The 23,160-nt window shown below is 36.7% G+C and overlaps 7 protein-coding genes across 7 annotated transcripts; 3 read left to right on the forward strand and 4 right to left on the reverse strand.

Annotated features, from left to right (window-relative positions):
- Positions 1-7,736: 7,736 nt before the first annotated feature.
- On the forward strand, positions 7,737-10,733 carry LOC136346227 (zinc finger protein 569-like). Its single transcript, XM_066295228.1, has 2 exons — positions 7,737-7,915; positions 9,537-10,733. The coding sequence occupies exons 1-2, from the start codon at positions 7,887-7,889 to the stop codon at positions 10,690-10,692; spliced, it is 1,185 nt and encodes a 394-aa protein (XP_066151325.1). The 5' UTR covers positions 7,737-7,886; the 3' UTR covers positions 10,693-10,733.
- Positions 10,734-12,852: 2,119 nt separating this feature from the next.
- On the forward strand, positions 12,853-14,283 carry LOC136346336 (gastrula zinc finger protein XlCGF57.1-like). Its single transcript, XM_066295407.1, has 2 exons — positions 12,853-13,052; positions 13,299-14,283. Exons 1-2 carry the CDS (start codon positions 12,853-12,855, stop codon positions 14,281-14,283), a joined length of 1,185 nt encoding a protein of 394 aa, XP_066151504.1.
- Positions 14,284-15,114: 831 nt separating this feature from the next.
- LOC136346247 (uncharacterized) lies at positions 15,115-16,144 on the reverse strand. The gene is made up of 2 exons (XM_066295251.1): positions 15,750-16,144; positions 15,115-15,693 (listed from the first exon to the last, which is right to left on the reverse strand). Exons 1-2 carry the CDS (start codon positions 16,099-16,101, stop codon positions 15,164-15,166), a joined length of 882 nt encoding a protein of 293 aa, XP_066151348.1. The 5' UTR covers positions 16,102-16,144; the 3' UTR covers positions 15,115-15,163.
- A 760-nt stretch (positions 16,145-16,904) lies between these two features.
- LOC136346246 (uncharacterized) lies at positions 16,905-18,571 on the reverse strand. The gene is made up of 5 exons (XM_066295249.1): positions 18,148-18,571; positions 17,845-18,094; positions 17,552-17,795; positions 17,198-17,501; positions 16,905-17,147 (listed from the first exon to the last, which is right to left on the reverse strand). Exons 1-5 carry the CDS (start codon positions 18,326-18,328, stop codon positions 16,996-16,998), a joined length of 1,131 nt encoding a protein of 376 aa, XP_066151346.1. The 5' UTR covers positions 18,329-18,571; the 3' UTR covers positions 16,905-16,995.
- A 1,095-nt stretch (positions 18,572-19,666) lies between these two features.
- LOC136346294 (dynein light chain Tctex-type protein 2B-like) lies at positions 19,667-20,622 on the forward strand. Its single transcript, XM_066295330.1, has 4 exons — positions 19,667-20,105; positions 20,154-20,287; positions 20,342-20,475; positions 20,526-20,622. Exons 1-4 carry the CDS (start codon positions 19,924-19,926, stop codon positions 20,571-20,573), a joined length of 498 nt encoding a protein of 165 aa, XP_066151427.1. The 5' UTR covers positions 19,667-19,923; the 3' UTR covers positions 20,574-20,622.
- Positions 20,623-20,625: 3 nt separating this feature from the next.
- On the reverse strand, positions 20,626-21,793 carry LOC136346288 (parkin coregulated gene protein). Its single transcript, XM_066295322.1, has 5 exons — positions 21,505-21,793; positions 21,317-21,456; positions 21,088-21,259; positions 20,874-21,023; positions 20,626-20,815 (listed from the first exon to the last, which is right to left on the reverse strand). Exons 1-5 carry the CDS (start codon positions 21,617-21,619, stop codon positions 20,655-20,657), a joined length of 738 nt encoding a protein of 245 aa, XP_066151419.1. The 5' UTR covers positions 21,620-21,793; the 3' UTR covers positions 20,626-20,654.
- A 45-nt stretch (positions 21,794-21,838) lies between these two features.
- Positions 21,839-22,982, reverse strand: RFeSP (Rieske iron-sulfur protein). The gene is made up of 2 exons (XM_066295320.1): positions 22,683-22,982; positions 21,839-22,625 (listed from the first exon to the last, which is right to left on the reverse strand). Exons 1-2 carry the CDS (start codon positions 22,892-22,894, stop codon positions 22,031-22,033), a joined length of 807 nt encoding a protein of 268 aa, XP_066151417.1. The 5' UTR covers positions 22,895-22,982; the 3' UTR covers positions 21,839-22,030.
- Positions 22,983-23,160: the final 178 nt, after the last annotated feature.

Consider the following 23,160-nt stretch of genomic DNA (forward strand, 5'->3'; position numbering starts at 1 on the left):
AATGCCGGTTATCAGCAAAGTAGAGTCTCTTTTTGAGGGAGATGGAGCTGCAGAGATTCGTGTTAAAAGTGAAGAGAAATCCGCAGATGATCGTGAAAATGATGATAAAATTAATGATTCAAGCTACATCATTGAGGTAATCAATGTGATGGATGGATAACGATGTTAAGAATTGGCAGTAAATTTGTGAATATTTGATGTTTCGTTGTAGAATTTCACGACTAAATTGTTGCGCTTGTTAATTTCTTTTGTGTCAGTAGCAGGAAAAACTACTGATAATTTTAATAAAATCAAAATTGTATAATTATTTCTAAAAATGACCTGATTTCACGCCACCTTATTCGGCTAACCGAAGACCTGAAAAGTACTGAGCCTCTTGCTTTAACCCACATAAAACCAACAAAGGCTTTAGTTTGACTCTAGAGGAGTGAGGAAGTGAGTATGGCTGAGCTCTAAATAAAGGTAAAATTTAAACTTGAACGGGACTAAGAAAATAAACACTGAGTTCATATCGACGACTTAGATGAACATGAACATTTCAGCTGATTCATATCTAAACTAGTTCTCCACACTTCGAAATTCCATTTAAGCTCGTTCGTCTTGGGCAGGACGGCTTGACCATATATCAAATACTTCTGTGGATTTTTGCAGATCCTTCGCAGCTCAACTTCGGAAGATGCAAGAGGAAACCTGATAGAGAAATGTTAGAACCACGATGAAAATTTGTGTTAAATTGTTACTGAGACAGATCTCCATCTATAATAGTTGGATTAAAGATAAAATGTGCCTCCAAGTAAACAGTTTTTTCGACTTTCCTGCTATTTTCGAGAATATAAATCAAAATTTAGAACTTTTTAATAAAACTTCAGCTTCGCAAAATTTTGATCTGTGTATTACGTAACTCCTCCCTTTTTTAGGTACCGTGAACCGTCCTACAAAAGTACTCTGATCTGCACTGAATGCGGCGTCATTTACAGTACCAAAGCGGCCGTTTTGTCGCACCTGAAAATCCATCGAACTTTCATCAGATCCACTGATTTCAAACACTACAGGTTCAGTGGACCACTAGATAGAACCCCAACATTGTCCGTTGATGAAAGAGAACAAAAGATGATATCAATCAAGACGGATGGAACCCAAAAGGGAGACCTTCCTATAATGGCCCGTGTACTGTCCCCACCAAATAAACTAAAATCAAAAGCGAAGTTGTTTAACACCCATACCGATGGAAATTTATACCCGGAGACAGCAAAGATCAACAATTCAACTATTGTCAAAACTTCCAAAAAACCTCGCCCAACACCCTTAACCCTCGTAGTTACCCCGATATCAGCGAAACCGAGTAGATCGCTTACAGAAGAAAACCAATCCCTAGTATACATGTCCGAACAGATTCCGAAAACTAAAAAATTTAACATCAATGAAGGAAAATATGAAGAAGGAAATTTTAATATTCCATCTGAAACGGACTCAAATGGAAGTATCTCAACCTCAGAATTGGAGGCTCAGTTAATAACCCTCGCGGCTGAAGCTGAATCCTGTGCAGCCCTCAATGAGTTCAAAGAGGATCCCGTGGAGGTTTGTAATATATCTCTGTTAGGGTTGGGGAATTTGGGTTCTAACTTAATGAGGGAGGTTCTGAATGAAAGATTCTCGGTGTGCATTGAAGCTGACAATGTCGTTTTAGTGGGCGGTAATTGTGGTAACATGAAGGGTAGGTCTGAAGCATGATTTTGACAAATGATTTATTAAATTGGCCTAACATGCATTACAATAAATTACGTTGTTAGTTGCAAAGTATTGTTTTATTCCTTTTAATGACGATTTGACGAATATTTCCATTCAAAATTGAAATTTTCAGTGGCGTACCAAGATTTTGAAAATATCTTAAAACTAGCAAAAAAGGCATCGATATTGAAATTGTTGTGCTTCGATCAGGTTATTTGGGCAGATTCTTGAATTTGGATGTTTAATGCCTCTGGCCATTCATTAAGAGCAGCTACACAGAGAATTAGGTGCAGAAACTCAGATTCTCAAATCCGATTATCCTAAGCCAGTTGCACACTGAATCAAATAAACATAGGAAAACAACAAAAACTAGATACACTGTATTAAATCAACCCATTATAGTGCTCAAAGAGAAAAATTATATTTGTAACCCAATTTTTTTATGATCAAAATCACTATTTAGACTCACATTCATAACTTGATTCGCATTTCTAACGCCCAATTTATCTGTAAATCCTCAAAATCGTGTAAATGGCAACATGGCAACCTTCTTTTGTCCAAAGAATGTATAAAAAGAGAGATTGTGCTGGGTTGCCAAATATTAAAAAAAATAGTACTTAAACGAATAGCATTAAATGAGACAAATACATTTATTAAAAAGAAATAATTTTAAATTTAGGAACATTCAGCTACAAGTGAGAACACTGCAAAACGTAAAGATGCACTTGACATTTTGTGTCAAATTTGGTGACAGAATTGGTCGCTTATTGTTATATCTCACCAACCGTTGTGTTCATTTTCGACAGGTAAATGGCAACATGGCGCAGGTTTTTAGTTCGTAAAAATCCTGACAGAGGATGCTTTTTTTCCGAGCATGAACATGATTGAGATGTTGCCAGATTTACAAGTCATGTTTAGGTTCTAGGAAGGATGGTCGCTACTAAACAACATTGGATTGCAATACTAAGTTAAACCAGGCACCTAACCTGGACTAACTACAAAAATCCATAAAATCGCTAATATTCACAAGTTTTAGGGCTTCGCCAGCACTCTCCATATCTTTCGTCAAAATAGAAGACCTCCCCAGCGATGACGAAGAACACATTTTTCCCTCCAGCGAACTCGATACCTCTTCATCTAAAACAGACTCGGAGGAATGTCGAGATTCAACTACCAAGAAGAGACTTTTCAAGGGCAACAGCTGTAACAAGACTTTAAAATTCCTCTCAGATATAGAGCGTCACCTTCTGAGTCATTCTAAAGAAATCTCCTTTGAGCGTCACATATGTGGTAAAAGCTACAAGAGAAAGGATACCTTCAAGACCCATATGAATACTCACACAAAAGAGAGAGCTTACAAGTGTCACATTTGCCAAAAAGTATTTTGGAAGAGTACCTCCTTAAAGCTGCACTATACGGTGCATTTATCCGCTGAAAATTCTAGTGACCATATTGAGAGTTGTGAATCGTCCAAATGGGGGACTCACCAATGCCCTTTTTGTGGAAAATCCTTTACTTGCGCCAAAGACTTAGACCTGCACTCACTGTACCACTCTCAAATCTTCAAATGTAAAATCTGCCATAAACTTTTCAAAAGGAAACTCAACTATCAAACCCACCATCAATACCCACACCAAAGAGCGCTCATACAATTGCGACCTTTGCGGAAAGATCTTCTGGAGAATTTCTTCTCTTAAAAGCCACATGGCTGTTCACTCCACGGAGAATCTCTTCCAATGCAATCAAGGCCCTGAAAAATTCATCGTGAAGAGTGAGTTGAACAACCACAGCAAAATCCATATTTGCAAGAAATTGCTCAAGTGCAAGTCTTGCAATGAGGAGTTTTGGAGCATATACTACCTGAAGCTGCACCAACAAACACACCTAGCTGTCAAGCCACTGTTAAAGCTCATCAAGCCTTCTAAAAGTGAGGTTTCAGAGCAAACTAAAGAGACCTTTCAGTGCAGTGTATGCGGTAAGTTGTTCGGGAAGAAGAGGTATTTGGTGCAGCATTCACAGAATCACAATGAGGAGAGGAGCTTTCAGTGTAATAGGTGCGAGAAAGCTTTTAGGAGTTCGCAACATTTGAAAAGGCACATTTTGACTCATTAATTTTGTCTATTGTACAATATATTGCAATGTTATCTGCTGAATTGGAACTTTTATTAGAATTGGTTGGGATTTTACTGCGAGTTCTTCAAAGCTCATTTTTTAGCAGGAGTTTAACAACTTATTAAGGGTAAGAGAGAGAAGATGAACAAATATCACAAGATTATTTTGAAGTATACAGGGTGAGAGAAATCGCAATTTTTTAATCAGTTTTTTTTTTAATGATGAAACAGAGGCCTACAAGATATGAAAATTCACCTCGAGCAACAGTAAAAATATCTTCTTATTATTATTATTATATTATGTTTCTATTACAGTTTTCTTCGAAACATTGTAAAATCTTGAAAAATCTGTTACGCCAATGAGATTTTGTAAGACACTGGCTCTCTTAGTGTGTTAATCAATTCGAGCCATCTACGGTGTGAGGGATTCCATGGTAGACGTGTAAGAGGTGTAAAATTTTGAATTTTTTTGTAGATCTTTCCATATTTGAAAAATCTTGAAAACCCTCGTTACCAATTAAGTTTTATAGAGCAGTATTCATAAGAAACAGTCGTTTTCGAAGTCAGTTTCTCACTTATCAAAGTTTGTCATATCCTTTTGAGAGCATTTCCGGTCCGAGAGATTAAGAAACAGAGACGTAGAGGAGATAACAATTCCACTCGACGACCATAATTTTATAAAGTTTTAAAAAGTTTTTTTAGCATTTTGGAAAACTTCTAAAATACTCTTGTGGTGCCAATAAAATTTTACAAGTCAGCAGCTTACAAGGTGTGATCTCAGTTTGGGTAATTTGAAGACTCTAAAAGATAAAATAAATGAGACGATTTTTTTTTCTTTTTTTCTTTTTTTTTTCTTTTTTTTTCTTTTTTTTTTCGAGGAAAAAATCTTCAAAAGACACCCGGTCTGTTGTTCTGGCGACCGGGTAGTGTGGGATTCACCCGAGGGACATCTCATCAGTGTAAATAACTGAGACCTAGGGACAAAAATTAAATTCTAGCTCAATTTCATCATTATTTGGTAGTCAAATTTAAGACGTCCTCTAGGTATGAAAAACTATCTGCAAAGCTCATCAAATCGTTTAGATAGTCGTAAAACAAAAAAATATCCCACTTTATAATTAATATTTTTATATATAACATATTAATTGGCAGAAATTTAAAAACTATATAGGGTGATCCATTAAAAAATATATGTATATCTTCAATTTGTCACATTTTTATGATTCGCGAACTGCATACTTGAAAATAATACTGTACCTTACTATCAAAAAGTTTCGAATTTATCACTTTTCAAACACCCGCCAGGAAAAGAGCTATGAGGGGATTTCGCTAACTCTGTGTGATTTAATAAACAATGTTGCTTTAGAAACAATAAACACATACTAAGTTTAGTGCTTTTCAGGATTTCTATAGTAGACGATGGATCCCAAAACGTTTCTAAGCTGACTTGCGACCAATGTAAAGCAGTCTGCTTTACGCCCAAAAAAATGGAGACTCACCTGGCTGACCACCATGGGGGATTTCTATGCAAAATTTGCTTCAAGCAATTCGGTGGCAAAGGGGCCAAAAATCAACTTATGGAGCACTGCAAATCCCACCATAAGGTTGCCTACGTTTGCTGCCACTGCGAAAAGCGCTTTAAAGAAGAGAAAGCCTGGGTGAACCATATGCGAATATTCCACTCGTCCAAATACATCTTCAGGTGTAAGTTTTGCCTAAACACCTTCCAACGGGAACATAACTTGATGAAGCATTACAAACTACACGCAGAAAAGGAGATTCATCTTTGCAAGCATTGCAACGATGTATTTCTGCGCAGCTCGGACTTGCACGTGCACATTTCCACCCAGCACCTGGGGAAGAAGCTGTGTAGTTGTCGATTTTGCGGAAAAGAGTTCTCTCATGACTCATTTTTATTGAATCACATTTCTTTGAAGCATGGAAATCTTGTACAAGCTATAAAAGATATTCCTGAGTAGGAAGTAAAATCCTTTTCGGGGGGCTTTTGCGCTCACTCAAGTAAATGTTTAGTTTAAATATAGATAACATTGTTTGTGAGTTTCGTTGTATTAATAAATTTTGTGGATTAATGTAAAGGTGGTCTGGGTTTGAGTTTGGATTTTCGCGACGTTAGCAACTGGCAACTGCGCGGCGCTCTTTTGTTTTCCAAACGATTCATGGCTTGACTTGATTTTTAAGCCGCTCCACTTGGCTTCACTTGAAATCAAATAATGTTTAACGTATTAAGTGAACACGAGCTAAGCAGTACCGACAGTATCAGAGTAACTAAACTGTAAATACACATAAATTTTATTAAGTACAGATTGAAAACGGTCAAAACTTTCTCACATTAGCTTTAATGGTAAGTTTGAATTTACTCACGTATTCAAAGAAAATTATAGTTCTCTTCCTTTTTTCTCCCAGTTCGCCGCCATGGATGAGCGCCGCATTCGCCAAAAGGAGGAGGACCAAACCATAGAAATCAATGCTCCATCCAGTTATTCCACCATTCGAAGTATAAAAAGTGAAAAATTGCCGAAATCTAGCCGATAATTTTGATTTTGTTGTTTCAGTTTGGTGTTTGATGAAAATTGAAGACAAATGTCTAAATTGAGCGACTTCGCTGCTCAAAGATTTGAGCGGAAACTCAAATTTCTTGGTTTTTAATTCGAACTACAAAAAGTTTCAAAAAATCGTGCCATAAATCCGAGACAAAACTGAAAATTCCACGGTTTTTATTTAAATCGAGGCGCTAAAAATGCCAAATTTTCCATCTTCACAGTGACATTTCTAATTTCAAAATGCGCGTAGCATGCCGAATTTTGGGTTTCGATTCTCCAACGTGATAAAATACCCCCTGACTAAGGCTTATATTTTTACTCTTCAGACAAGAAAAACTAAAGAATCGTAAAATCGCGAATGTAAATCAGGACAAACTTATCTCTTCAAGCTTTATCGCGCGGCTCTAAGCGACACCCCCTCCCCTGTAAACTTTTTAACAAATTATTATTTTAAAAAAATCAAATTAAACAGGACAAAAAAAACTATCTTTTGGAGTTTAGCTTATTTTTTAAATACTACGTCACCTATAGCACAAAATGGTCAATTTTTTAAAATTAAAACGTAAGTCTAGTGACAACCCTTGATTATTTTTGTTTATCTTTTTATTCTTTTTGCACCAAAGACTGTTTGAGAACACAAAATTGAACACAAACCTGTTTTTTATCAACGAATACATTTTTTTCATTATTTAACTGAGTTTGTATTACATTTTTAATCAAATTTATACCTGTTTTTGTCAAAAGCTAATTGATAGATTTTGAACCCCAATGCACCATTGAATTTAGTTATGAAACGTCTTTAATTTGAGTTGCCACCTAACCCATATTTCAATTTTTTAAAATCAAACATTTTACCCTACTGGTGACGTATGAAATATTTAAAAAATAAATAAAACGTCAAAAGAAGATAGTTTTTGTCCTATTTAAAGCTGCTTTAGAATAAAAAGAAACATATTAAAAATTTGGCAGAAGGACGGTCACAATTTAGAGTAGTACGATATATGAGCGTTTTAAATTTTGAGAAGTTCTGTTAAACTGCACCGGACATATTGAGAACCACCTTTTTTAGCACACTACAGTACCTCAACTCCCAAGAACTTCAAGCACTAATCCCTACTCCTTTTAATTCCAGAGTGACTATTAAAGATGGAGATGATATCGTTTGTATAACTGAAGCCCCAAACAAAGTAACTCAAAAGCGAGAAAAATCGAGCAACCCTTTTGGATACCTAAAATGCAGCATGTGCTGCACCTACTTCACCAAATCCCAGATAGATATGAAAATCCATCAGGAAACTCACAAGTATATCCAATGCCAGACCTGCTCTAGGCGATTTAACGGCAAAAACAAAGAGACTCTTCTGGAAAAACACCAGAAAGTTCATGAAAAGCACACCACGTGCAAGTATTGCCATCGAGGGTTTAAATACAAAAGGGCCTTATCCAAGCATGAGAACGAACATCACGCGACGTCATATCCATACAAATGCAAGTTTTGCTTGAATCGTTTCGCGGGTGAGCACACTTTGATGAAACACTACAAAGTGCATGCAGCGAAAGACGTTTATTTGTGCAATCATTGCAATGACGTGTTTCTGCGCAGCTCGGACTTACACGTGCACATTTCCACACAACATTTGGGCAAGAAGTTGTGCAAATGTCAGTTTTGCGATAAGGAGTTTTCTCACTATTCGTTTTTGATGAACCATATTTCAGTGAAACATAAGCCGGTCAGTTGTCCTTAGAAAGTCCAGTAGATTTCACAAATTGTTTAAATAATATCTGTTCGTATTTAAGGAAATTACATTGGAAATGTGGAGAAGTAACGGAAAGGGCCAATAGCAATGTATGCTTATTTTAAAAATAAGGTATCAAATAAGGCCAGGAAAAAATAAAAACAATTTTGCAAATTTCCGTTTTTTTCGAAATTTTCTAATTCTACAAAAAAAGGACTTTGGTTGGGTACCTCATCGTGCAACTTCATCGCGGTTTAACCGACTGTTTATCTCTTCCGGACCACCCAGAACATCACGCAGAAAGTTCATATATTTTTAACTTTCCCTGCAATACTTCTACGTGATGCCTCATGTTGCGCACTGTGCAGGTACAGGTAAGTTATATGTGTCCGCATTAAGACCTCCCATCATTTGGTCCAAGGTGGCCCGAGATAGATTGAAGACGAAGAACAAGCACTGCGTTTCTTATATTTGCTCCTCTACCAATAAATCTCACGAACTAATCCCGATAATCTGCAGAAGCAATTCTGATTCTATTAGCATCCCTTCTGAGTTCTATGTTTTCTTCATTTTGTCCATCGACGCTCGGCTTACGAAGCTCATTGAAAATCTTTGGCATTTAACCGAGATGGTCCATCAACATCGGTTGGTTTCACGCAAACAACAGCAAACTTCCCAACTTCTTTTATTAGTTTTATTGTGAGAAACTTCTCGTTGCCCTAAAGGGTCATCCTCGCGTGTTCTGGAACACCGCTCGGTAAACTTGGCTCTCATCTGGTCTGAGTTCTTCTGAGGGCGAACATTGTACACTCATCCGTCACCATCACACATTTTGTTGTACCAGAACGCAAAGACTTAAATTATAAATGTAAAATTCCTTGTAGTGTCTATCGCGACCTAGTAAAATTCATGGGTTTCCCGCGCCCTGCCAGACACCCTAACGAATGCAGATACCCTACACCTGAGTTAGGCGAAAAATTTCCGTAAACATATGTAATTCGGGTCACTGTTTTTGTAATTGTTGTAACTGTTGTAACGGTCCTATAATTAACTTTATTATCGTATTCAGATCACACGGTCATGGCAGATACTTCATCCCAAAATCGTAAACAATTACAAAAAGCCCCAACGTGTCGTTTTTCGTCTGCAAATTCATTTCCCGCTCAAATGAAAGTGTCAACCCTTAATTTGTGTCTTAAAAACGTGTCCACCCTAGTTGAAAAATGTGCCATAGGACCACAGGAGCCACCGGTGTTTTTTAGGCGGGTTATTCTCTTGAATAACGTGTTAAGGAGTTAAAGTGAACGCTAGGTTGCCAGGTTTCGAAAATTTTCTATGAAAACTTACTTGTTTCATATTATACAATACAATTGATCTATAATATGCCCATTTTGTTTTAGGCTCAATAACATCAAAACCGAAACCACAAATGTCCCGAAAAACGGACCATTCTCATGCTCCATCTGCGACAAGACTTTTTCTTCTGTGAAGTTCCTAGGAAACCACCATGTCAAATGCCGATCCAAAGACGCTCTTTCAAGTGCTAAAACCAAGCATCCTCATCGTTGCCTCAAGTGCCCCAAAACATACAGAACCATAAGGCAGCTGACAACCCACGAAAGGAAGCATTCCGACCAAGAACTTACGCTGCAACACGACCAAGACTTGAACCTATATATTTGCCAGATATGTTCCACTGCTTTCCAAAGCAGCACCGAGGCTGAAAACCATTTAAACGTCCACAAAGAAAGTTTCGCGTGTCTCAAATGCCCCACTCAGTTCACCACTCTCAAATCTTTGGCTATTCACATGGGACAACACCCCGAAGAGGGCAAAATCCCTTGTCCTTTATGCCACTTCAAAGCCTCTAAAAAAATTAATTTGCTGCATCATCTATCGTCAATTCACACAGATACTTTTTCTTGCAAAATATGCGACAAAACCTTTAATAGCAAATCGAATTTGAGGAGGCACATGTTCCGACACGACGAGACCAAAAAGAAGACTTGCGTGGTCTGTTTCAAAAATTTCTTTGAAGAAAGGGCTTTATTACGGCACCAAATTTGCATCCACAAGGTGGAAATTAGGGCAGACCCTTCACTGCTCTGGTGCGATATTTGCAGGCTCGAATTCAAAACTTTGAACCTGTTGAAATACCACCAAGACAAAGCACACATCAAAGAAAATGTGAATAAACCCACGGAGAAAAACTGTCTGTGTGACATTTGCGGGCAAGGATTTCGGGACTCTGATAATCTCAAAAAGCACAAAATTTCACACACTGAGGACCGACCCTTTGTGTGCAAGGACTGCGGAAAAGGATTCAAGCACCGATATGTTTTGAGGTACCATCAAAGAACGCACACTGGAGAAAGGCCCCACGTCTGCGGTTATTGCGGAAAAGGATTTAGACAATGGACTCCTTACAAAGTGCATCTGAGGGGCCACACTGGGGAGAAGCCCTACGTGTGCAAGCTGTGCGGAAAGGGATTTACAACCAATCAGGGACTAAAGTTACATGTTAAAGGCTGTTTTGACAGTGGGGATAATGAGTAATTGGTCTGTCTTAAGTTCAATAAAATTTAACTGAAGAAATCTTTTAAGTTGCTTAATTATAGAATTTCTCCTCAGGGATGCCTTCATATTTATGCGATTGAATGAGACTCAAAAATTACCAAGCACCCTATTTGATAGTATAAAATATAGTATAATCAGGGGCGTGTTTATCAATCTTTGAAGAGGTGATAAATTAATACAATGCACTTTGGCCTCGTTCCATTAGCTTTAGTACTTTCAAGGTTGTTGTTCTTACAGGACGCCACTGAATTAATGTCATCACAAATTCTCAAAAACGATCTTTGAATAAAATGCCAAAAATCAGGTGCGCCTCTATCAAAGTCGTGAAATTTCCAACATCTTCTAACAATAACTTTTTTGATCCGGATAGTAACTCAAAATTTCAAAATACTGAACTGGCTTAAGAAACGTAGATTTCAAGATAAAATCTAATAAACCCCACTCACCCTACAGATCTAAGTTGAATTTCAAAACGTGCTGACCTCAAAGATAAGTTTCTAGCTAAAAATGTGATTATTTCTTTTTTTTTTTTTGGACTTAGCAATTTTTTTTTAGACAGGAACTTATGCAAACTTCCACCTTAATTGAAGACGAACCTCATGGTGAGTGTGATTTCAACTACAATGATCCCCTCAACACAGCCCTATCTCAAAGTCTAGATATTGAACCTATACACTGTCGACAGGGCTATACCGAGATGGTTCTAAACGGAAAATATCGCATATTCGAATGCGATTCTTGCCAGAAACGATTCAGAAGCCAAGTTTTTGCTGAAATCCACTTGAAAAATTTTCCAAATTGTTGCATGATATCCGACACCATTCAGACCATACATATGAATAAAATGGATAAAAAAATTAATCTGAGGCGTAAGAAATACCTTGAAGTTGAAGAATACATCTTGCAGTATTGCAGTCATTGTGGAGAAGGTTTGTTCACTTTAGAGGATTTGAAGGCACATGTTTCGAGGGCACATCCAGGAAAAAAGTTATTTAAATGTCAATATTGCGATAAAGAGTTTTCGCATAATTCGTTTATATCAAACCACATGTTTTTGAAGCATCAACAAGGATGAAGGGAAAGTTTCATTAATGGTCATTATATTACCAATATCAGTATGTTTTAATAAGTGTATAATAATATATAATAATTATTGTTAAATGCTTTTTTCCTACCCGAACTTAAGTTCTCAGTGAAAATAAACTTAAATCTAACTCAATCAGCTACCAATGGAGGCAACTCACAATACCCCAGTATATAGTATTCTTATGAAGCACTCTTTCTGTGTCAGTTGGATAGATTTACCGTGAAGATGCTATACGAATAAATGTAATTTTTTCATAAATGTACAATAGAAATTTAGCATCCTCATAGTAGTAGAGACGTAAAATTTCTTCTCCATTTTTAAATGTAAATCTCTATGCAGTACACGCATTTGTATTTAAATCTCTGAATCCCAAACTGATCTTTGCTGAATCCATTGAGAAAAACAGGCATCAAAAACTAAGTTTCTTAACTTAATGGTGAATGTAGGTTTTTAAATGAATATTGATATTTAATTACTAGCGTCATCTGTCAGACAAAAGTTGAATTATAGAAGAGCATTAGTAAAGCTTAATTCTCCGAGGGGGCGCCATCTATCGCAACGCGCTCGTAACTAATTCTTATCGAGATTATTTAGCGGGCTTTTCAGCGGTTTTCGAGTTTTTCAAATTACGTTTTCAGAATTACTGTGTTGTTTTTCAATCTGTTATTACGGTAAATTTACCATGAATACATTTGACACATGTAAACTCCTTAAATGGATGTTTTTATTCCAGAATAACTATGAACCTGATCACGAAAACCAATTCAATCAAACTAGAAATTATGAACCACGTTTTCACTTCATTGCCCGATAAAGACACTATAATCCCAGCAAGACTGAAACCAAATACTACAAAAACCAGCCATCAATCACTAACAGAAGGTCCTTTTCCCTGCACAAAGTGCCCAAAAAAATTTAAGTCCTTCAAAGGCCTATTCCAACACATGTTCAAACACGAGGGGGAAGGCGACATTCTTTGCCCTTTATGTCCTTACAAAACAGACAGGAGGAAACTGCTTTCAAACCATTTCTATAACAGACACTCTAGCAATATGACTTGTCAAAAGTGCGGAAAAGACTTTGCCAGTAGACCAAGCCTTAGGGACCATGTTAAGGTTGCTCACGAGGATACCAACAAGTGCAATATTTGTTCCAAGGTTTTTTTAAAGGAGGGTGATCTTGTTAATCATAGCCTTAAGGAGCATAAGAAGAAAATGAAGTTCAATTGTTCGCAATGCCACAAAAGCTTTGAGTATGAGCACAGTTTGGCTTACCATGAGAGGGCACACCAAAGGGATACAGCTTTTTCTTCGGCTTGAAGAGAATTAAGACAGCTTAAAGAATTTTTTGTATTGTTTCTGATAATAGATTTCTAAAATCGGTTAAAGTATCTCCTTTATCGTATTACTCATCATTGGTTGCTCTCAAAAGGCTCCGCATTTGTCTTCAAAACTAAAATATTAATAAAATAGTTCAGCTGAAAATAATTTTTTTTCAGATCTGATGTCCGCATCATCTCCGATGATTTTCCTGGAAATATAGAAACTTTCGCAGCCTGTTTAAAACAAGAAGAGTTGACAATCAAAATGGAGGATCCAATTTCCGCCTACTCTGAATCTTATATTTGCCCTACATGTTCCGCGAGCTTTCTTTCTGAAAGTTATCTCTACCAACACTTTTCAACTCACGACAAAAATGACACCGGCAGCATTCCCTGCCCTTTCTGCACTTATCAAACAAAATCTAAAGGGGCCCTAAGGGCACATTTATATTACCGACATACCTGCCACACCTGCATGCATTGCAACCAAGCTTTCTCCTCAAATTATAGCATGAGGAACCACATTCTAGCCCTCCATAAAGACAAACACGTCTGTATGGTGTGTTATAAGTTTTTCTTGCAAGAGAAAAAACTCATTCTTCACCAAGTCGGACATCACAGTGGCGATGTATTGCTACGCCAACGCAGGTGCAAAGTGTGCTCTAGAGAATTTTTAAACAAAAATGCTTTATTGGAACACCAAATCAACTCTCATAAAGTAGCGTCCAATTTGGAGATCCCAGTAGAGCATTCTTGCTCCAAATGCTCGAGCAGGTTTCCACAGGAAGTTGAGTTGTTTCAGCACATGAAGATCCACTTTAAGGGAGGCATTATCGATTGTCCTTTGTGCCCTTTTACGGCGGGAAGAAGGGATTCTGTTAATCGGCTATTGGAGCATCGTATCCGCAGACACTACCCACAGAAAGTTGTGGTGAAAATTGAAGCACAGCCCCAACTTGAAGATCATAATTTGCAAAGTAAAGGCAGTTTGGAGAAATTTATTTGCCCTAAATGTTCCTTTAAATGCGATTCGCAAAAGTGCCTCTTTCAGCACTGCGTTGGACATGGCCAAAATGGGTTCTGCCCTTGCCCGTTTTGCCCTTATATTGGCTTCAATAGGCAGAATCTCACCACCCATCTGAACAGCAAGCACAATACCTAACTTATTCTTCTTGCTGACCCCCAAATTAGCCTTCACATCAGATTTGAAGTAACTTGTAATTAATTCCTAGGCACGCATAATTCAAAATCATTGAAAAATGAGGCAAAGCTCCCAAACTTGTGAATTATAATTAATATGCACTAACCCGCATAAAATACAGGAATTTTCAAACTTCTCTGAAAAGCCCTAAGAATATTCTTATTGTGCCAGAAATTGAAATACAATCGAACCTCGATAATTCGACTCGTGACTTTCTATTGGTTAATGACAAATTTGGTGGATGTCCATTGGTCATTTAAATAAGTGCACTTTAGCTGTTTCTAATTTTATTAACTAGTTTTTTACTGTCATACAATTAGTAAGTTGGTGAGAAAAGAATAGCAATAAAGAGATCATTCTTCTTCTAGACATGGTATTGCTCTGAATAAATGAAATTTTCTGATCAAATGGAATATCATGTCTTTATCCCTGGAAGGAGAAATGATGCATATGTGCGCAATATAGTGCTTCCATATCGGCGCTCATTTAAAGAAGCATCTCTACTCACATACGTAGGTATTCGATGGAGGATTTTGATGAGAGCAGCTAATAAACCAAAAGTGTAGACTTCGGTCAATCACATCAATCAATGAAATTACCTAGGAGCAATACGCTAAGTAAAAATTCCCACAGGACTAAGCCACTTCGAAGCTAAATTAAATAGTCCGAATTCTATCTTGGGGCTGCAGCCTTAATGTTAAATTTTCTATGTAGTGCCACCCTGTATCTTGAACCTATTTAACAGAAATTACGTCATAAACGATTAGTTTTCTTTGGATATTGAATCGAATGTTGCCGATTAAAGTAATATCTTTATTTCGTTGGATTGCACTGTGTAATATCACCAAGAAATCTGATAACTAGACCCCTCCAACTTCGTCTTCGCAGCCACTATTACGTCAATTTTATGTCTCAAATTCTCCACCGTGAAACTAATGCCCCCATCCGGAATCGGCCTTGCTTCCACAACATTAACATGATCCAAACGCAGCTTCTCTTTAACTAATGCCTGAGCGAATTCCTTAGGAGTGGACCCACTGGGAAATCTTCCGAACACATTGAGCACGGTGGCGTAGTAATCATTTTTCTGAACCAGCTTGTAAAGGATTCGGTTTTCCGTCTCTAAACGCTCATTTTCGAATGCAAGGTGAAGTAAGTTATAGGAAGAATTTATGAAGAGGTCACAGCAGATACTAACTTGCGAATATGTTGCCATCTCTCTCGCCATTGGCTTGTTGGAGTTTGTCGGTGTGTTCATCCTGTTATAGCGAACATCCAGAAGCGGGTTGTGTTGATCCCATTCTTCGGGGTTGAACAGAAAATTGACGTTTTGTGCTGAAGTGCAGTTTAAGGGATCAGCACCTGAAATATCTATGAAACGACAGTTTAAATGATTAATAGACAAGAAAATCGCAGGATTCAAATACCTCTAACGATGTATTTGCCATCATCATACCTATATCCAAGTCCATCTTTGATGACGAACAACCAAAAATAAACAGTATCTCCTGCGACTAATCTACTAGTCTTGTCTTCGAAAACCCATCGATCGTTGCACTTTTTTAAAATATCCTTGGAGAAATATCCAGCCTCCAGATCATTCATGGGCTTGTTAATGTTGCCATGGAACGCGAATAGTTCCACCCCTTCTTCATGAGGGATGGAGAACCTGAACCCTTTGTTGAAGATTTCAATTTTTGGTGCTGGCACTGTATAATCACCACTGCACAAACTATATGTGAGAGAGAATGCTAGAACGACCACAGATAAAAGCATCATTGCTGTTGGTGCTCATACTAATGCTTTTTTAGTTGTAATCTTTCTTGTTTATACCAGTTGAAGAAATATATGTACATGTTACAAGGGGAGTGTGAAAGTTCGCTTGGACGCACGTACGTCACTAGTTTATGGGATTTTTCGATGATAAGTAAGTACCCAAGAAAAGATTTAATTCCCTATTACTCACGCTCATATATAAACAACATTACTTTGTTTATTCTGTTCATTGCTGTGAATGCGAGTGCATATACATAAAACCAACTAATGAACAGGACCTCGTAATTACCCCAATCGGTTATACCGAGATTAGAAATCTGGTATTTCCATTTGTCTGATGATGGGTTAAAATGACCTTCTGACATTTCTTCTAATAACAATTAATATTTTTAAAACTTTGGTATGATAAATTATCTGTCATATAATAAATTTCAGAAGCTGGATAGGCACTGCCAGCCCTCATTGTAGACAACTGTTAACAATTGGAATGCAAATGTACCTGGCTGAATGTCGGCTTGCAAAATCCTACATCTATCTGAATTTCTTAGTCAATCAACAAAAAATCAGTTTATAACTAGTAATGATTCAATTCTAGAGATGGAAACCCTGAGAAATCATTCTACATTACGAGGAAGCAACCATCAAAACGCGGCATCATATCATATGTACCGATGTTGGTACCATTTATTGCGATTTTTGAATACCACCATGATTCCCAGTCCATTATATGGTAAATGAGTTTGTGATAAAGGGTAAATTTTCTCCAAAAATATCTTGTTATTAAAGGCTTAATATTTGAATTTTCTTGATAAAATGGTGAAATTAATGAATGGCGATTGATGAAAATACAATTTAAAGTTTTTAATATCACCTCTATTCTTTACAATAATATCCGAATCACCGAATAAGAAGAGTTCTTATTTTAACCGCTTCCATTAATTCTACGTTATTAAACTGAAAAGACTCCAAATTGTAGCACTTCTGCTTTATATGCGAAATTTTATCTTTTAATTTTTCCTCTGCAAGTGGTAGCACCAATTTGATTGCCTCTAGAATGCCGAAATATTACATTGACTTTACGATCTCCCTGTAAGTTTACCCAAAGTGTCTTGTTGCAGGCTCACAAGCCTCTCCAAGCACTGGCAACAATCCATATAACACGTTTCCATATAAGGCGAGTAAGTCCACTCAAAACTGACCAAAGGATAGTAATTTTGCAAGATTTGCATAAACTGATTATCCGTCATTGGTTTTTCCACAATGAGGTGCACCCTGGCCTTAGGCAAACAGGCAAAGAACTTATCCTTTTGGCCCTCTTGCATGATATTCAATGTGTCAATTCTCTTCGTCGAATTGTCAAGATGCAAGTTTAGAACTTTCAATTTTTTAAAACGCGCCTGAAGCTGCAAATACCGAGTAAAATTTACATCTCTATGATGATTATATCGAATACTTTGCTGAAAAATTGCATGAATATCCAACAATCCAGGGTGAGAATTTCCAAGTTGTAGAACATCTCAATACAGTTGGTGAAAACTGTACTATCAAATAATCTCTTAGAGTTAAAGGTAGAGTAGCGTAAACTGATGCTTGTCAAGGTTCGTTTGGACTTCAAGCAAGCGATAAGGATGTTTGAGAAACTCATGTTGTTCATGTTGGCATTTACTAGTTTGAGGCTCTCCAATTGAGATTGGTGCCTGAAATCACCCATATTGTACGATTTAAATTGTAGGAAAGCGAACGTACTTGATGAATCTTATTAGCAAGTAGGAAAGTTTCTTCAGTTGATATAGATCGTACCATTCGGTAATGGTAAGGGACTTTAATTGGACTAAGCGTTCGAACAGTAAAACAAGAAATCTTCCCACTTTCTTCACAGTCTCTTTATGTCTCGGCGCTCCCTTTTTATCACTCTGAGAATATGAAACACTCCAGCCTATCTCCAAATGCTCAATATACTTATAGTATTTTTGAGTAAGGAAAATAATACTTGGTTCTGTGGCGAATTGACTAGGTATAGATTATGTCAAATTATAGAATATCGCTAACCATTTAAGTCCGTATCCACTTGCACCTGGAGTTTCCTCCAAATGGTCGCGGTTTCGGCAGCATCCCGCCATCTAGAACAACTGGACATGAAGGCTAATTTATCATAATAAGAAAGTAGGTTGAAGATCTTGTATAAAATTTCAAGAGGCATGTAGCTCCAGTCGATCTCCTTGTCTCCCATTATGGGCAGGGTACTCCCAATAAATACTTCTCATCCTATGATTTCCGGATTTAATTGTGTTATCTTCCCTTGCCTTGTTGCGGTTATCAGTACGTTGTATCGTTGGATATACTTTTGATTTTAATGCATAAAAAAATGTAGTAAAAAGGTCACGAATAATTGCTAAAAATGTCAATTATAGACAAAAAGCGTCAATTTCTTAGAGGCAGTTTCCATAGCTTAGTTAGGTTTTGTGAGGTTTCTTATCCGGTATTTAGATTGATTAATTTATAGCTTATTAGAATATTTGTTATTGTAAAAGTATAATTATTTATCTAATAAGTGCGATTTGTGATTTTTTTCCCGCATGCTGATTGCAATTGGCGGGACTTCGCTTTGCTCTACATTATGGACAGCAGTTAATTCAATAAAGACATTTCGTTGCACCTGTTAAGAACAATACTTTTCCTACGAGCGCAAGTGTGTTCATTTTATTGTCTTTTCAAAGTTTAATTAAATATTACGCGTGCAGTAAAAAATTTTACTTTGATTTGTGAGTTATAAAGTTATTTTCCTAACAAGCAAAAAGTGATTTTTTGCCACACGCTCGCTAGAGAAAACAGTCAAGTGCGAGAAAGAATTCTCGCGCTTGAGCTAGGAATAACTTTTTTCTACTACGACAAAAAGTAAAAAGACTTATTTCAACATTCTACCGTATGCTCGTAAAGAAATACTTTTTTTCATTTCTTGTTCAAAAGGGGAAAAAAGCATCCCTTCAAAAAAATATTGAAAGTTTTTCTATAATAAAGAAAAAACTTTAACCAGCCGGGTTTGAACTAAGTATTCTCGAAGGGTAAAACGAACAAGTTAACCATTAAACTACATTGTAACTCTTAGCGCCCCTGCTTTAATATATATAATCGAGAGACAACACGGAATATGTAATCTCTCTGTTTTTTAAATTATTTAAATTGACAAATCAAAAATTACATACACTTACAATGTTTTAAAGGGCATGCATACAAATAGCTAATAACGGTTAATAGTCAATTTTTATTAATTTTACTAAATTCGCTAAATAAGCTCTCATAAAGTGCATATTTGCCAGATTGATCATAAATTCTCAAGTTGAAATACACAGCGGCACTGACTCAAAAGCATACATCTTTCAGACTTTTAAGTTTTAATTGAGTTTTACAAGTTACAACAAGAAAACAAGTAAAACCTTATGTGTTTAATTCACCGGCATTACTCTGGTTGGAACCATTCATAACTTAAAAATAAGCAATAAAAGTAAATATTAAATTAACATCATAATCTGGCAACCTTGTAACCGTTACCATGGTTGCGAGAACTGATAGCAACCACGTGCTTTCTCCTAACTTATTGGATAGAATGTCATGTGACATGTCTGTTGTTTCAATCGCCAATATTTAATTTAACCTTACATTTGATATTTTTATAAACAATTTGTTTCACTTTTTTCCACTAAATTTCAACGATTTTTCCTTCCAAAATTACCTTAATATCCCTCATAAAGAAATTTTTTTATAAATAAACTTCACAGTTTAACCTCAACTCTTGACAAGAAAATATTAACATAACATCGTGCGATTATGAGCGATAATAATAAAGAAGAGACTGTGGAGCCAGATGATGCAGTTTCGGCTACAGGCTCTCAAACTACAACCACCTTACCATCAGCTTTTCCACCCATTATTGATGAAATTAAGCAGCTCAGCCACGATTCCATAGCCCCTCAAAATTCGTACCAGATTAAACCAAATTTCCAAGATATGTATGTGCTTGTTTCCAACTTCCAAAACAACTGTTAATATTCATCTAGCTTCAAGGAAGTTCCGGTAAAAGAAATAATCCGAAACGTTCAAACGAACATACTTGGGGGCAAGAACTATGATGCTGATAATGTTAAGAATTGGACAATTAAAATGGCAAATGAAATAAATGAGAAAGTGAGAGGTAAGACCATGTAATCATTTTTAGTGGTTCTTTTAAAGTTTTGCTCGTCCAAAGACATTGAAATGAAGCGGTATCGTCACATAGTGCAGGTTGTTATTGGAGAGAGAAAAGGACAAGGTGTTAAATCAGGTGTTCGGTGTATCTGGGATCCTGAAACTGATTTTTGCTGTAGTGAAATTTTTATGAACGTATGTTGAATGATAATTAGGTTCCAAACAGTAAATTTTCTTGTTTTCAGGACACAATTTTCTGTGTGGTCACAGTGTTTGCAATATTTCTGTATTAAATTGTTATTGAGAAATATTTTAAGCACATAAAGACACATTAATAGGGTACAGGTACATTAGTTTTATTGAGCTTCTACACTCTAATTCATCATACAAGATTCATAAGTAGGTATGAGGTATTTTATATTAATGAAGGCATCCTCTCCACCATATCTTTCCAAAATTTCCAGAGTGTCATTTATTATGTCTGCTAAATTGTCTCCTCTCATTTGACTGTAGTCAATTTCATCCCCACAATTCACTGCGACAAAAATAAGGATTGAATATCTAATACCAAGTATCTGATTAACTTTGAATACCATTCCTTTCCTTAAATAAATTAAGCGTTGGAAGTATCTGCCTATAATACGGCACTAAAGCTTCCCCTATCATGTCTCCAGCTTTCACCAGATGTTGAAGAACTTTGAGAGTTGAACACATGACTTCTTTATTCTTCGTTTTCAGTGCATCTAAAAATAGCATTTTATATTGGTTTACTTTTTTATAATTGAAGGTTCAAATGAAAGAGATGACCTTTAATGGGGATAATTAGCTGAGGAATGCACGGGAATATTTTTTGTCCTCCATGAGCTAACATGTCATAAATGCCTTGTTGCGCAAATAGCTTGTATGGATTTTCAGTTTCACAAAGTCCTTCGAAGAACATTGGCAAATAGTAATGAAAATCCAACTTATTTACGTCGGCCTAATAATTCAGTATTTTCTCATAACATACAATTTCATTTAACCCTTTAGTACAAACCTTCCAAGAAACTTTTCCTCCTTGTGCTTCTAGTGCAATAGGCAAATTGCCTCTTAAATAGTTCATTCTAAATTTCTTAGCCCCTTTCGGCTCCACTTCCTTAAAAGCATTGCATTTCTGAGGGGGAATTACGCAGGTACCTGGAAACTAAACTGCACAAACACCTACGAATTGTAATAGTAAATTACCTTTCTGTAATGCTTGCACAGTAAAAGCAGGCACAAGCCGACATTGTTTGTCATTCTTCTTCGCGTTCGGCAAGGGTTTTCTTAGATTACTGCGAAACTCTTTGCCACTCACCATTTCCAATTAAACAGGTAAATGATCATGGCACGAAGTTGTAAAATGGGCGTTGAATTGTGACCCTCTTAAAAGTGTGGGGAATATGAACAGCCAGTTGCCAGGGGTAACTCTCGTTTGGTCAAGTATTGGGGATTGAGGAATAGAATTTAGGTGAAAGGTTAAGGAGTTCGTGACACAATAAGGTGTTTTTGACGCTATTTTTAACTCTAATGCGGCAAATTAATCCGGGAAATGTTCTTTATTAAAACAAGGTTTATGTACAATTTCAAGAATTGATATTCTACAAGATTTTCCATAGGTATATCACAAAAATTTAACTTAAATAAGCATTTATTTCTTACCTCTCTAAATACATTTTAGAGCTTAAAATTCCAAAGACAAAATAATTTAAAACAATCTAATAGTCTCACTTTAACCTACAAGCAATGTATCTTCAGTGGGGAAAATATACTCTGGGACCTCTAGATTAAGAGGAGCAGGACCTTTACGAATCCTGCCAGAGGCATCATAATGAGACCCATGACAAGGGCAATAGTAACCTCCAAAATCTCCGGAATTTGCAATAGGTACACATCCCAAATGGGTGCATACACCCAACACCACAAGCCATTCAGGCTTCTTGATGCGCTCATGATCATGTTGAGGATCTCTAAGGGTAGCTACAGCAACTCCTTGTTCTTGAGAAATTTCATCAGCAGTTCGATGCCGAATAAATAAAGGCTTTCCCCTCCATTTGAAGGTGACAGATTTGCCTTCAGGAATATCAGCAAGTTTAACTTCAATTTTTGCCAAAGCCAGCACATCAGCTGAAGCACTCATAGAGCTAACAAAGTAGGTTACCACATTTTTAGCAGCGTATGCTGAAGTGGCTCCTAGGCCTCCAGCAATAAGATAAGTAAAGTTCTTCCTGGAGTCCTCAGAATCAGAGGCTTTTCTTTCAGGATCTTTGGTTGAATTTCTGCGATAATTGTCAAAGTTGGGTACTGTAATATCTGTGTGTGCCCACCTGAAAGAATTTTCTATAACTCCAGATAATTTTAATAAATGGCATGTTAAGCAATACCTGATTTGAGAGGGCACTGCCGGTCCAGAAGACACTGAAAAGTCAGCATCTGGCAAGGTCTTAGTTAAAGTTATAACGGTGGAGCCCTGGAATGGTATTTTAACCACTTTCCTTTTGGGCAGGATCGCAGTGCTACTGGAAATGTTTAACTGGTTACTAACGACTTGACTAGCAACTCGAAAATAACCCGAAACTGTACAGGGTTTTAGCATTTTGTAGTTTTACAGAAAAAATAAACGAGAATTTTATGTTATGCAACGAAATAAGGGCAACCCGCTGACTGAACTTTTTGGATATTAACAAAAAAACTGAACGTCAATGTCATGTCAACGTAAGACAAATTCTTAACCAGTTGTAAAATTGGCAACAATGTAGTATTGAATAGTGGTGCTATATTGTTTACAATTCTACAAAACTTCTAAAATCTACTACTTATTTGCTACTCTATAAAGCTTCCCTCAATTTTCTTCGATTTTTA

The sequence above is a fragment of the Euwallacea fornicatus genome, chromosome 22, assembly GCF_040115645.1.
Source record: "Euwallacea fornicatus isolate EFF26 chromosome 22, ASM4011564v1, whole genome shotgun sequence".
Taxonomy (NCBI): domain Eukaryota; kingdom Metazoa; phylum Arthropoda; class Insecta; order Coleoptera; family Curculionidae; genus Euwallacea; species Euwallacea fornicatus.